Source organism: Triturus cristatus, chromosome 8 (assembly GCF_964204655.1).
Source record: "Triturus cristatus chromosome 8, aTriCri1.1, whole genome shotgun sequence".
Classification (NCBI taxonomy): Eukaryota; Metazoa; Chordata; class Amphibia; order Caudata; family Salamandridae; genus Triturus; species Triturus cristatus.
Window position 1 is genome coordinate 1,660,986,561 of NC_140591.1, and position 14,976 is coordinate 1,661,001,536.

General features: G+C 39.7%; 1 protein-coding gene across 4 annotated transcripts in view; it reads left to right on the forward strand.

The window, feature by feature from the left end:
• LOC146808505 (transient receptor potential cation channel subfamily M member 2-like) overlaps positions 1-14,853 on the forward strand; it is a 2,014,188-nt gene extending 1,999,335 nt beyond the window's left edge. For all 4 annotated transcript variants that reach the window (XM_085623584.1, XM_085623586.1, XM_085623585.1 and 1 more), the window contains one exon: positions 11,586-14,853. In XM_085623584.1, coding sequence (XP_085479710.1) covers positions 11,586-11,711 — 126 coding nt within the window. In that variant the 3' untranslated portion in view covers positions 11,712-14,853. The remainder of the gene's footprint in view (positions 1-11,585) is intronic.
• The last annotated feature ends 123 nt before the right edge of the window (positions 14,854-14,976 follow it).

Here is a 14,976-nt window from a genome sequence, read left to right on the forward strand (position 1 = left end):
CTTTTCTTCGTCTTTGAGGACTTCTGTTGCTTCTTTCTTCATTTCTTTTTTTTCTTTCTGTGCGTTTTTTCTTCTTTCTTCACATGTCCTATCTCTGTAGGCATAGTTAGAAATAAGCATTTAAAAAACCTTTGAAATTCACTGAAAAAACCATAGGTTTCAGGCACGTTATAGTTAGGAATTAGCATTTAAAAAACCTTAGAAATTCACTGAAAAAACCATAGGTTTCAGGGGCGTTATAGTTAGCTGGACTTTTCACTCGTACAAAACCATTGAAATTTCCCTGTTATAGTTAGTTCAGCTAACTATAACTCACGTGCCCGCAATGCACTGCTGATGACGTCCCATATTACATTACTCATGACATGGTCAGTGACATCACTCATGACATCACTGATGATATCTCAAATGACATCACTGATGACATCATCCTTGTGATAGAGTGGCAGACCTCCTCTCACCCTAATATAACCTTTGATACACACATTCAAAAATAGAGACTAAACTTTTCAAAACAATGGAGATACCAATATTAGTTACAACAACCTATTCAGTAATTCTAAGATCCACATACACATCCACTCATTCACCAACAGTCCTATACAGTCACTCATACATGTACTCACTCATCATATGTACTCATACACCTATACATCCTGTTGCACAACGCCACTCATCCATACTCACATACATAGTCACTCATGCTAATAAATAATCAAACATCCATTTACTTGCATATACAGTTATACACACACCACCACACTTACTTCTACAGAAACTTACACATACTTAGTCTTTTAAACAATCACTTATAGAAACACATACTTATTCATAAAGGAACTCTTTCAATCTCTCACTCTCACATATACTCACTTATATACACCAATAGTCACATATACTAGTTTAAAACATATGTAGTTACTCATAAAGACACTATTGAGACAGTCATTCACTCACTAACACACCCATGCACACACTCATCCACCCATACAGTCCTGCACACATGCTGTCTTCAACACATACAAACAGTGAGTCACTCATTCATGCACCTATGCACTACGCAATACCCCCCACCGAACCATGCAGACACTCAGACTGATACTCAAAAAACCAACTAATAACCTATATAGACACCCATGTAGCTACTCACCAACCCATGCAGCCACTTATACACAAAGTGAGAGACTGATACAGATATTTACATATTTAAACATTACTCACTAAGCCATGTATTCACTAAGATACACTTAATCAGTCAGTTATACAATCAATTTTTCAAAAACAAATCATCCATTTAGACACTTATATACCCATTTATTCTTCCATCGACCTTGAGATATACATATATAAAACATATGTAATTTTCAGAAAAACACACATTCACTGGATGATGTCATCAGTGATGTCATCAGTGATGTCATTTGAGATGTCATCAGTGATGTCATTAGTGATGTCACTGACCATGTCATGAGTGATGTAATATGTGACGTCATCAGCAGTGCATTGCGGGCGCGCGAGTTATAGTTAGCTGAACTAACTATAACGGGGGAATTTCAATGGTTTTGTACGAGTGAAAAGTCCAGCTAACTATAACGCCCCTGAAACCTATGGTTTTTTCAGTGAATTTCTAAGGTTTTTTAAATGCTAATTCCTAACTATAATGTGCCTGAAACCTATGTTTTTTACAGTGAATATATATATATATATTCAGTGAAAAAACCATAGGTTTCACACATGTTATAGTTAGCTGGACATTTTACTCGTAAAAAACCAATGAAATTGCCCCGTTATAGTTAGTTCAGCTAACTATAACTCGCGCGCCCGCAATGCACTGCTGATGACGTCACATATTACATCACTCATGACATGGTCAGTGACATCACTCATGACATCACTGATGACATCTCAAATGACATCACTGATGACATCACTGATGACATCATCCAGTGAATGTGTGTGTTTCTGAAAATTAAATATGTTTTATATATGTATATCTCAAGGTCGATGGAAGAATAAATGGGTATATAAGTGTCTAAATGGATGATTTGTTTTTGAAAAATTGATTGTGTAACTGACTGATTAAGTGTATCATAGTGAATTCATGTTTTAGTGAGTAATGTTTAAATATGTATATATCTGTATCAGTCTCTAACTTTGTGTATAAGTGGCTGCATGGGTTGGTGAGTAGCTACATGGGTGTCTATATAGGTTATTAGTTGGTTTTTTGAGTATCAGTCTGAGTGTCTGCATGGTTCGGTGGGGGGTATTACGTAGTGCATAGGTGTATGAATGAGTGACTCACTGTTTGTATGTGTTGAACACAGCATGTGTGCAGGACTGTATGGGTGGATGAGTGTGTGCATGGATGTGTTATTGAGTGAATGACTGTCTCAATAGTGTCTTTATGAGTAACTACATATGTTTTAAACTAGTATATGTGACTATTGGTGTATATATGTGAGTATATGTGAGAGTGAGAGATTGAAAAAGTTCTTGTATGAATAAGTATGTGTTTCTATAAGTGATTGTTTAAAAGACTAAGTATGTGTAAGTTTCCGTAGAAGTAAGTGTGGTGGTGTGTGTATAACTGTATATGCAAGTAAATGTATGTTTGATTCTTTGTTAGCATGAGTGACTATGTGTGTGAGTAACTCTATGGATGAGTGGCATTGTGTAACAGGATGTATAGGTGTATGAGTACATATGATGAGTGAGTACATGTATGAGTGACTAAATTGGACTGTTGGTGAATGAGTGGATGTGTATGTGGATCTTAGAATTACTGAATAGGTTGTTTTAACTGGTATTGGTATGTCCATTGTTTTGAACATTGTAGTTTCTATTTTTGAATGTGTGTGTCAAAGGTTATATTAGGGGAAGAGGAGGTCTGCCACTCTATCACAAGGATGATGTCATCAGTGATGTCATCAGTGATGTCATTTGAGATGTCATCAGTGATGTCATGAGTGATGTCACTGACCATGTCATGAGTGATGTAATATGTGACGTCATCAGCAGTGCATTGCGGGCGCGCGAGTTATAGTTAGCTGAACTAACTATAACGGGGCAATTTCATTGGTTTTTTACGAGTAAAATGTCCAGCTAACTATAACATGTGTGAAACCTATGGTTTTTTCACTGAATTTCTAAGGTTTTTTAAATGCTAATTCCTAACTATAACGTGTGTGAAACCTATGGTTTTTTCACTGAATTTCAAAGGTTTTTTAAATGCTAATTCCTAACTATAACGTGTGTGAAACCCATGGTTTTTTCAGTGAATTTGCAAGGTTTTTTAAATGCTAATTTTTTTTTTATTCTTCAATTTTTTCAAACATATTTTTAATTTAATTTTCTTACCTTTTATAAAGACTATGCTTACATTTTTAAAATCCTTAAATATTTTTTTTTAATATATTTTTTAAAATAAACATGTAAAATTTATTTCCAGTTTTTTTTTTTTTTTTTTTTAGTACGCGTACCGTAAGCTCACGGTAAGCGTACGGTTTACGCAACGTCCGTAATCTATCTACGCTGCTTGCGTACAGTTACGCACTTTGCGTAGCCGCGCGTACTGCGCGTGGGACGCGTGCGCGCTTACGCCACACGCGCACGTTACGCGGAAGTGCCGGGGAGTGACTGTTATGCGCATGCGCGCAAGCACGTGTCTTTTTTACGCGCATGCGCACTTTTGCCGTAAGCGTACCGTAAGCGTACCGTAAGCGTACGGTAGGTCATGTGATCATGAAACACAACTTTTGATTGGTTGAAACTACTTTCAGTTCTAGAACTCTCCTACACCACACCCATTCCCCTCATTTCTGCTTGTGATCCCTTGGGAGAAGGAGCTGGTTTGTCTTTGGGATACGATGGCAGAACAGCAGAGCTCTTCTGAGAGTGAGGCTAGCACTAGCAGCACTGTCTTGAGGCAGAGATCGAGGAAACAAAAGCCCTCTTATGTATGGGATTATTTTACTTTTCCTGAAGGCCAGCAAAAGGTAAATGCACCCTTAGTGACTTGTAAGCTGTGTAAGCATGTACTTTCTAGAGGTAATCCTAACAGGAAGTATTCCTTTGGGAATCACACCATGAAGAGACACCTCCAGGATGTACACAGAAGGACACATGGTCATCTTTTTGGAGGTAACTCTTCAGAAAGACGAGCCAGTACATCCACAGTAGCTCAGCCTGAACCATCATCTGCAGGGCTGACTCCTTCTTCTGCAGGTCAGGTGAGCCCTTCATCTGTGGGGGGAGAATCTCCTTTTGCTGGCCCTCTGGAAATGAACCCACGATTTCGGAAGGTTGATATTCATTGCACATTTTGTAAAGATCTAATTTGCCATAGGGAGACCAGTGTTTCCCTAGTGAACAACAAAATAGATCAGCACATTTGTCGCTTTGAATAATTTTCCCATGCTTCCTTTCCTCTGTCCCTGCATGAACACAACGGTTCTTTTAAGAGCCAACCTTATCTTTCATCTTTTTTTTACATATGTTTTTAAAAACTTTTTTTTATTTTTTTTTTACCGTACGCGTTTTTTAAAAAAAAAAACTAAAAATCATTTATCACATTACATTGTCCTTGAGAGACTACAATTATTATTATTGACTTACCATACTCACTGAAAAAATATTTATTCATTTGTTTTTTTGACTGCCTACACTCCAGCAAGGGCAACCAGCCTTAGTGATGCTGAATGTATTTGCATTACAGACTGAAACCTGAAAACCCCACTCGCTTGTAAATACTGTGCATGACTATACATGGCAAGCACATGGGTGTGTGCTAAGACTCTGCTTCTTCCCCCAAAAATTCGCTCCCCCTTTCCATCTAATGTAACTGTGAAATCACCAGAGCAATACGCAATAAATCTCTGCCTATAATTCCTCTCTGCACACAGAGTCATGTTTTCACATTAGTCCCAAAACGAAATTTCTTTGCCAATTTGAAAGCACACTTACTGCTCTTTTTTTTTTCGGGGCAAGTGAAAATCACTTTTACAGACTGACACATTATGAAACCACCATGTGTAACTACAACAAAAACAATTTCCATTTCTATTATTCTTTTCTTAAGTTACCACATACATCCCCTCTCAAACTGTAAACTCACCTTTAAAATTAGTTAGTTGTGAAAGAAATGTGACACTCAAACAGCAGATTATCAGAGCCAGGATCTCTGTTGTGTTCACCTCTCTCCTCTCAGCAGAACCAGATAATGGCAAACTTTCCCTCTATTTTTCCACACATATACTTGTAAGTTTCAAATCTCAGTGCTTCCCCCTTTTTTTCAAATGAAATCACACATTTCTATTGGTTGAAAACCAACCCTTTTCCAAAAGTACCCTTCCCCCAACTTGACTTCTGCCTAGTACCCTTCCCCCAACTTGACTTCTGCCTGCTACCATAGCAACAGCTCATGGAACACTGCTGTGTTGAGTTAGGTCAGAAGTTCGCCAAACAATGTTTCAATTCCACAGAGCAAGAGTGCTTGACTTTTCTAACCTAACAGCAAATCCATAGTACTGTTCTTTGGTTACACATTTTTTTTTACCAATACAAAACATGCTTCTATTAATTTACACATACAGCCTAGTTTTTATTCTAGAATGGTATGAAACAGCCAATCAGTTCTTTTTGTTTTGAAAAAAATATGTATGCCTCCATTTCCAAACTGTCTTTCTTTTCATATTGCCATTCTACTGAAAGACACCTCCTGAGTGCATCCAGTTCTCCTTTGAAGATGTTCACAGTGTGGATTGTAGGGCACAGCTATGTCTTCTGGAGTGAAAAGTTTGCAGAGAAAACAGGTATGGTGAGAGACCTTGCTTTGCCAAATGTAGACATTAAATGGATTGGTCAGAGAGGGTTGAAATGGCACCAATTGATGCCATTGGTGAAATCCTTCATTCAAATCCAACACCCTGACCTCATAATAGTGCACTGTGGTGGCAATGACCTAGGCACTTTGACTGGGGTAGGTCTGGAAATGCTTATGAAGGACACCTTTGCACAACTGTTTACACTTTTCCCTAAAACTGCCTTTGTGTTTTCCAACATATGCCAAAGGCAAAAATGGAACTGGTCCAATCATTTCTGTCCACAGATTGACAAAGCAAGAAAGCACGTCAACAAATCTGTTTCTGCTTTCCTCCGTGACTATGGTATGGGTGCCATTTTCCACAACAACTTGCGTTACGACATGCAAGACATTTATAGAGGAGATGGTGTGCACTTCAATGATGAAGGGAACAGAGTCTTCCTCTTGAACCTTAGACTCTGCATCGGTACTTACTTGTAGGTACCACTTAAAAAATGACTTCATAAACACAACAGCTCTTTTTAGAGCTCCCTAATATCTAAACTCTTAAATCTGCTTTTCATTTTTTTTTTTTATTTTTTTTTTACCGTACGCTTACCGTAAGCTTACCGTACGCGTACCCCGTGATTTTTTTTAAAATCAATAAATGTTTTTTTTGTACTTTTCTGTCCTTCTTTGACCCCCTTACAAATGTTTGGGGGTCTGTAACTCTCCTCATTGCCCCCTTTCCTTGTTTTCACTCTTTTTTTTCAGAGTGAAATACACAAAATGGCGGCCGCCGCTTCCTGGTTTCGACCGATTCGAATGTTTACTAAGATCTAAGAGCCAATCAGAATCGCGCTCGCGCACGCCACCGTACGCTTACCGTAAGCGTACGGTAAGCGTACCGTAAGCGGGCTCAGATATATATATTGATTTAAAGGCTATTTTCTCAGAATCTACTGAACAGATTTACACCAAACCTACAAAAGGCACTTCCTTGACCTAGGGACTACCTCTCTGCCAAATTTTGAGTAATTCTGTTCAGCCGTTCGGGCTGTAGCTCGTTCTAAAGGTCCTATGGAAAAATGCATGGGAAAAACGCGTTTTGGGACCCCCCTTTTATCTCAGCCCCCGCTTGACGGATCCCCCCGAGACTTTCAGGGTAGGAGCGGAGCGTAGCGCCCCACCTATTTTGAGAAATTCGCGAGGATTCGTCAACCGGCGCCAAAGTTATTCAAAATAGAATGTTGAGGTTTTCCTATGGAAACGTGGTCCTAACTATAACTACCTACTGGCGACCGCCAGTAGGTAATATATACGGTGCGCGCACGGTGAAAAACCTGAAAAAAAAAATATTAATAAATACATAACTTAGCATTTAAAAAACCGTACAAATTCACTTAAAAAACCATAGGTTTCACACATTTTATAGTTAGGTGGATATTTCACTCGTAAAAAACCAATGAAATTCCCCCGTTATAGTTAGTTCAGATAACTATAACTCGCGCGACCGCCACTCTATCACAAGGATGATGTCATCAGTGATGTCATGAGTGATGCCACTGACCATGTCATGAGTGATGTAATATGTGACGTCATGAGCAGTGGATTGCGGGCGCACGAGTTATAGTTATCTGAACTAACTATAATGGGGGAATTTCATTGGTTTTTTACGAGTGAAATATCCACATAACTATAACATGTGTGAAACCTATGGTTTTTTAAGTGAAGATATATATATATATATATATATATATATATATATATACAGGCTATAGTTATTCAGGATTGTCGTTTCTTTATATACATATAGCTATATACATACCCAGTCACCAAGCTGTATAACGTGAAGCCTGAAACCCTGTATTTAATCTCGCCTTCCCCCCTTAACCAAATTGTGTGATCCTAGGCAATTTTTTTCTCATGTTCCTGTTCCGTTTCACCACAGGAAATCTTTCTTGCCTGGCTCAACTCCCAGAATCTGTGGCCAGCCAGGAGCATCGCTTCTAATGGTAGCCCAAGAAAAAATTTATTAACCCATCCTCACCTCGTAACATCTAAAAACATGTGTTGTGTTTAATTGTACGTTACACTGAATATATCCTATTTTAATATCACGTCTTTTTTGTAAAGCGCACTTTCACTCAGAATGGTATTTTGGTGCTAAATAGCAGATCTTTATTGTTCCCTCAACTTAATGGTACTCCTTTTATCCACCTCAGAATGATGCAGGGCTGAACAGACCCCGCATCTATCCACCTTAGAAGGATGAAATGCTCAGTAGACCTAGTAGCATTGGAACATGCGTGCATGAAGTCAAACACAGGCTCCCACAAACCCAACCCACGTTCATTATGTGTCATGCATGTTGTGTAATACGCCATATGTTCTAGTCCCTTGCTCCTAAGGGCCTAGAATAACGTATTGGATCTATATTTTGAAGCATTTTGCTGTTGATAGGGGATCGTGTTATTGAATATTTGGGTAACAAAATGTTTTATGGATTACAGTCACACTGCCTCTGGTAAACTGGGTTAATTTGCGGTATACCCTTTATTAACATTTCTTGGGTGCTGGAGAGTATCACCTCCTGATCCTGAGGTGTAAAATGAATTACGTGTCTGCAGGGCTTTCTCCACTAGGAATGAACGAACTCAAACAGCACTCCCAAAAATGGTCCTTTTAAAAATTATAATTCATTCCATAATGGTTTTCACACTGGTTAATTCACCATTTGTATAGATATTTATTCTTCATCAACTCCATATGATTGTTTAATCACATCTGTACATACATCTGTACATAACTGTAGCAATACTCATCATGCTAACAGGGACCCCAATGCATTTCGGGCTCTGCCCTTCATCATGGGGTACTTCCTACAAGGAAGAAATATAACACATTTATTTAATCCAAGAACTGATGTATACCAATACATTCAATTAGTGCACCACCTTAATACATGCTACGGTGTTTTATGGAAAAAAGTCTGATATGTATAGGAGAGCAATGATAGATAAACGAGGAAATCAAGATGAAAAAGAACCCTTTCGCAATAAACTAAATTAATCCTGTGTGAAACATCAGTAAAACAATACTAAAAAACCGTCCAAGTGCCTTACAAAAATGTGTGCTAGAAGTGTGCTGAAACGCTATAGAGTCCGAGTGTGAAAGTCATCTGTGAACACTAGCCGATCACCGGCATGCCGCTGCATTTCACATATAACAAAGGCATATAATGGAATACTTTTAGAACAATAGGGAATACAGGAACAAGAGGATAAACATTTCTGAATATATTAAACATATGCAACAGTGTCAAGATTGTCTTAGAGAGCAGAAGACACGCAATTGCAATGAAACTTAAAATCATAGAGAAATACTTTTCATGATAATGTACGCAGAGAGACAATTGTCACAATACATGCAAGAACACAAGGAGAAAAATACCTTTCTTTATAGGTGCTATGGGAGAAATATATTTCTTAATAATATCAATGAGAAGGATATATGTTAAAATAACGCAAGGAGAGAAATGCATTTCATGATCAATGAAACATTTGCAGAGAGAAATGCCATTCAGAATACACTAGAAAATATGCAACCTTAATGAAAATTCTCTTGAAGAGCAAGAACATGCAATTGCAATAATGTTTAGAATAACTGCAATGCAGAGGAGAGAGAAAGAGATAATTTCAAAATACAATAAGCATTATAGCTTCAGTCAAAGATGATGGCTGAGGGAGACTACACAAGCGTCATGACCCAAGGGCTCACTTCTGCGAGGTAGTTCGGTGAATGGCTCTTTTATACTCTTTCAGTGAGGAACTATTGACCGCAAGTCCATCACCTGACAAGTTCTGATCATCAGTCATACCACAATTTGGACATCTCTCAAAACCAATATGCGTCACTTCGCGGAATTTTTATAAGAAAAACTGAACATTGAAAAGGTTACAGGTGATCGTTTCACACCATGTGCACGTCATTATTACTTTAATGCAAGCAAAAATATATTAAATTGAAAGAGAGCAGCAGCCCCCACCATCAGGTATCACGTGATGTTCCTCTTAGCTTGGGAAGTTCCCTGTACGTGCGGTATCAACGTGGGTGTAAGAGAAGAAGAGCACCTCGAGGGGGTGGGGGCCTTATAGGCACTTTGTTTACGAAGAAGTCAGATCTAAAGCGCCGTGGGTTTCACAGAAGAAATAACTTGTATTTCAGCAGAGTGGCACTTTGGGCCTACTACATTAAAAGAACAACTGAGACAGTATGGTCAACTTAAAACCACTCTGTATGTTGGCTTGTGGGGCCTTATCAGGGTCTCATGCTTCAGGTGTAGACAGAATGGGCCTGGGGCACTATATAGTAAAACTGGACCCTGCTTCATTAGCGTTATCAGACATCAAACCAAAGTATTATGCCTCCCTGATCCTAGCAGACCTTTTCGATAGGTCGAAAAAGAACAGTTTGATCCTGGCCAATCAGACAAGCTTCAAAAAAGGGATTGGTATGATTTCAAACATACTAGTGATTTCACTAATAGCATAAAAGAGCGAACTAAAAAAGCAAAAACTACATCTCTGTTTTATTGAGCTAAAATCGGCCTTTGATAGCGTAGATCGTAACAGCATGTGGGAAAACTAAGAGGCTGCAACATTCCTGAAAGAATTCTAAAAGGAATAGTTTTATTCTACTTAAACACCTGAATAAGAGTGAAGTTTGGGGGCGGCTCCAGAATTTCAAGAAAGTTGACCACAAACAAGGGCCTCAAACAGGGTTGTGTGCGTGCGCCACAGCTTTTCATCCTGTTCATGCCTGACCTCGGCTTAACCAGATCAACTCCCACCCACCACATTTGGGAAAACTAAGCCTATCCCACCTTTCATATGCAGACGATGTGGCATTAATTAGCTTAACTAAGGTTGGTCTTAGGAGGTCACTTAATGAAATGTATGAATACTTTATTGCTAATAAACTTGAAATCAACTCATCAAAACCCAAAACCATGCAGATCAGTAACCGCCCAACATCTAGTTATGTGGTAAACCCCTTGAAGAAGTAAGCAGTTATAAGTACTTGGGAGCTTACATTGACAGCAGATTTAATCACTTAGAACAGAAAAACTACATGTCTCATAGATCCAGCGCAGTAGCCTTTGCTTTCAGCACATTGGCAAAAAACCTGAGGGCCCATCTTACAAACCACTGCGGTCAGTAATAGCAGCAAAATGTTACCAATAATTTTTTACGCCAGTACCGTCCTACACAGACAAGACTCGGCTCTGCTGAATCAGATGCAGGTGACAACCGACCCACCCGTTCTCCCGCAAACTGTGTCCATCTTGCCTAAAAGAACCCTTTCTTGAAATTCACATACTCTGCATTTCAACTTCGTGCTTCTTGATTCAAAGAGATCTTTCTCTTTTGTGGCACACTATTTCCACAGCCAGTTTCTATGATGGCTCCACGCTTTTTGCACAGTAAATGGTCACAGAAGAAACTGACGTCAGCACATCGGGAAGGGGCTTCAGGCTGTTCTTGATTGCACCAAAGATTTCTTATCAGGCTGTGATAGTGGGTGTGTTCCATGGATGGAGTGTCACTGTTGCTGACGAGACCCTGTGCTTGAGTCACGTGACCTTATACTGTGCATGGATGCACCTGGCTGTAATATGTGGGTATTTAGCATCTTAGGAAAATTGGCAGAATGTTGAAAGTTTGTTCCGAGCAGGCAGAGCAGTTCTTGTATTTTACTGTAAATTTCTTTCTCTCTCTTGCAGAATCTTCATACTCGTAAATCCCCTTATTCCATCTGCTGGCAGATGGTGGACCAGAAGACCCCCCTGTTCACGAACATGAAGGATATCCTGAAGAAAGTGGCAAGGAAGCTCGATGCATACTACTGAACCAAGCACGCGTCAGAGGCTCCCACAGGGAAGGACTTCAGCCCTCTGTGTATCCAGCAGCTCCTCAACGTCTTCCAGTGTACACTGGGCCGTGGTCTATAGATGGAGGCCTCCAATGTGGCAACAGGCCCATAGTCTTACCCTAACTTAAAAATATCTTTCGATGCACAAACACGTACTGTAAAGTAGGTGCTGATGTCTGCGACCTCTACTGTTCAAATCACTGTTGATGAGTTTGTTACTGCCTCTTGACTATTGTGAGACATTTCAAGCTCAGACGAGGCTCCCTTCAGCCATGTTGTGTCAGTGCTTAGCTCAACTACGTTTATACCTGTGCTCTTGGGCTCCTTGCTTGGTGGTCTTCATCAGGGTGCTTGAGTCTTCTCATCATGAGGCTGACAGGCGGTCATTGTGGATGCAAGTCCAATATCCTAGCCATGCTGAGACTGACACAGCCTGGTGGAAGAGGCGAGGGTTGCACTGCTTAGAAACACCCATCAGAAGGTCGCACTCTGGCTGATGACCCCATGAGGCCCTCCAGATTAGGAATCTTGTGTGTAGAGTTGCTGATGCCTCTTCTAAGCTAAGGACATCCAAGATGCTGAGAAGTCTCAAAGTTAATAACTACGAGCCAGATGTACGACGAGAGTCTTTTGCAACAAGCAATTTGCGAGGCGCTATTTTGCATGTACAGCAGTGTGTTTAACACTGTTCGCGATTCCCAATGGGGTCGTAAATTGCGAGGCTCATGAATATTAATAAGCCTCTCACAATTTGCAAGCCCATTGGGAATGACAGGCCCTCCCAGTGATGGTGGCCTGCAGGGTTGAGCAGACCACCATTTCTGGGATTGCTTTTAAATAAGGCACCTTTTACAAAAAAATTCAGCCCGTTTTCCTTAAAGGAAAACGGGATGCATTTAAAAAAATCTAAATGAAATGTTTTCGTTTCATTTTTTAAGGGCAAGCAGTTGTCCCTGGGACTGCTGCCTGACCTTAAAAAATATTTTTGGAGCCAGTCATAAAGGGCCATTTGCGACTTCATTACCACCCTCTTGAATTTCGAACTGTTTTGACACCGCGACTGCGGTCGCAAAACATTTATACATGGTTCTGTGGTCGCTTTTATGTAGGGAATGCCCCTTTCTAATAGCGAGTCGCAATACACTATTTTGCGAGTCGCAAATTATTTGCGACTTGCAAAATAGTTTAAGTACATGGCCCAGACTAAAATTGCATGCGCAAACGGTTCGCAAACTCGATTGCGCGTGCAATTTTACGTCGTACATCTGGCCCTACATGTTTTATCGCTAAGTAGATTCAACTGCTGATGCTGGGTACGTAACCAGCTCAATCTCCACTATGTTACATTAAATAAATAAGAAACAAACAATGCTTTAAGATTTTAACATCACATAAGTTGTTAAACAGTTTGTTAAGCAACTGCCCTCAGGTGCTTCTTATCGCTTTGCTGCTCCCCTCCAGTGGATGACCTCTGACCTATAAATGCTAAAGTAACAATTGGGAACCCACACCTCAGTGGGCGGGCCTGTCTTGTGCCTGTCTGATCGCTAGAGGGAGGCAAAGCGTTGACACAGTTTGGGGCTGAAATCTCCTATTTTATTTTAGTAAAGGGGACCCATTCCCCTCCATGGGAACATCAGTGGAAACAGAATCGTTTTGTCCCATTGAGCGACCGCACTAGTAAGTCTGCGGTTATGTTGTACTCGGGCAATTTGAATATTTTATTATGATGAACATGTTTACTCTAATCACTTGATACATTCTTTTCTGCGAACAAAATACTAGCTTTTTTGTGGTGATTATGCAAATATGTTTTTTTCTAATGGAACAGTAAATTGTAGGCAGATATTAGGGCGAAGAGTTTTGTTTTAATGCTATCATGATGGACCGAATACTCAGTTTCTATGGTTTGGGATTTATTTGTCATATTAATGTGTTATTACTTTAATGTTTCAGCTAAATGTTCAGATTACTGTGAATATTCACCTTAGCCATCAGTGTTCTGGCTAATCATGGAGGGTTGGAGGCCCTGATTATTGTTATGTGTGGCCCTTACAGAACAAATGGCACATACATCACCCGCTGAACTCTTACTTTCAGAGGTTTGAGTTGGCCCCGCTTGAAGCGTGAGGGAATCTAACGCACCCAGGACCACAGTTCATTCAGGAAAGCCACGGTGACCTTTCCTGCTCTGCCTGGCAATCGCTATTCATAAATAAAAGGTCATCAGCCTATCCCGAGGGTCCTTAGTGATGGGTGTAAATTGAAGTCTATACTATAAAGGTTAGCATTTAGGAAAACCTAAACTCCCCTAGCCCCAATGATTGTATTCTGAACAACAGTGTCACAGTTATTAACCCTGTATTTGTTTTGAATACTTAAACAATTTAATTCAAAATCTGGAGGCAAAAGCGAATTCCCCTGCTCAGTTTTTAAATCCTAAATCGGATACAGAAAGCCCCAAAACCAGATTTAGGAATAAGTCAGAGGCACAAGGGGCGGCTGCGACCCCTAAATGAGGTTCATGACTAAAGGGATCAAATCAGCCACAATATGTGCATGGACTGCAGGGCAGACAATGCTGTACAGAAAGAGAAATGTATTTTCGGATGAGTAAAAGATCAGCGCCAAAGTAGACTTCTAATGGTCTTATTTGAACTGAGAAAAAAGCGTCCATTCATTGAGAGTTCTGGGAGTTTCCCCAAGATAGACCCAAGTCCCTTATTGGAAATAACATTGTTGAGAAATCAATTTTAATGCAAATATTAGGAAAGAAAGTTTACTCCTGGCTCTGATTTACTGTAACCTGAGGTGATAGATATTTTAGGAGAACTGTGTGTAGGTGGAGTAAATGTTAAAATTGTGATATTCGAGCCGGTGCAGAGTAGATCACAGCTCAGAATCCTTCTGAATGCCTGTGTCTGCTTCCACTGCAACTCAGAGGGTCTTCCTTTGATGGGAGAACTGTGTTCGTCCTCTTATGTTATGGCTTTGAAATGATTTGAACTTATTATGTACTGATACATTCATACATTGATTCATGATTTTCCACTAATTTGATTGATTTTGCTTTCTGTTAATGATAAAACTTTCAATAAAATCTTTATTTTAAATCTTAATCATTCTCTCTCTTTATTGTGGAGCCTCATGTGCTCCACGTTATTTGAAAGCACTGATTTCTCAAATACCCTTTGTTTTTAATTTTGATTGATCAGATTATGGACACAAAATGTGCACAAGAA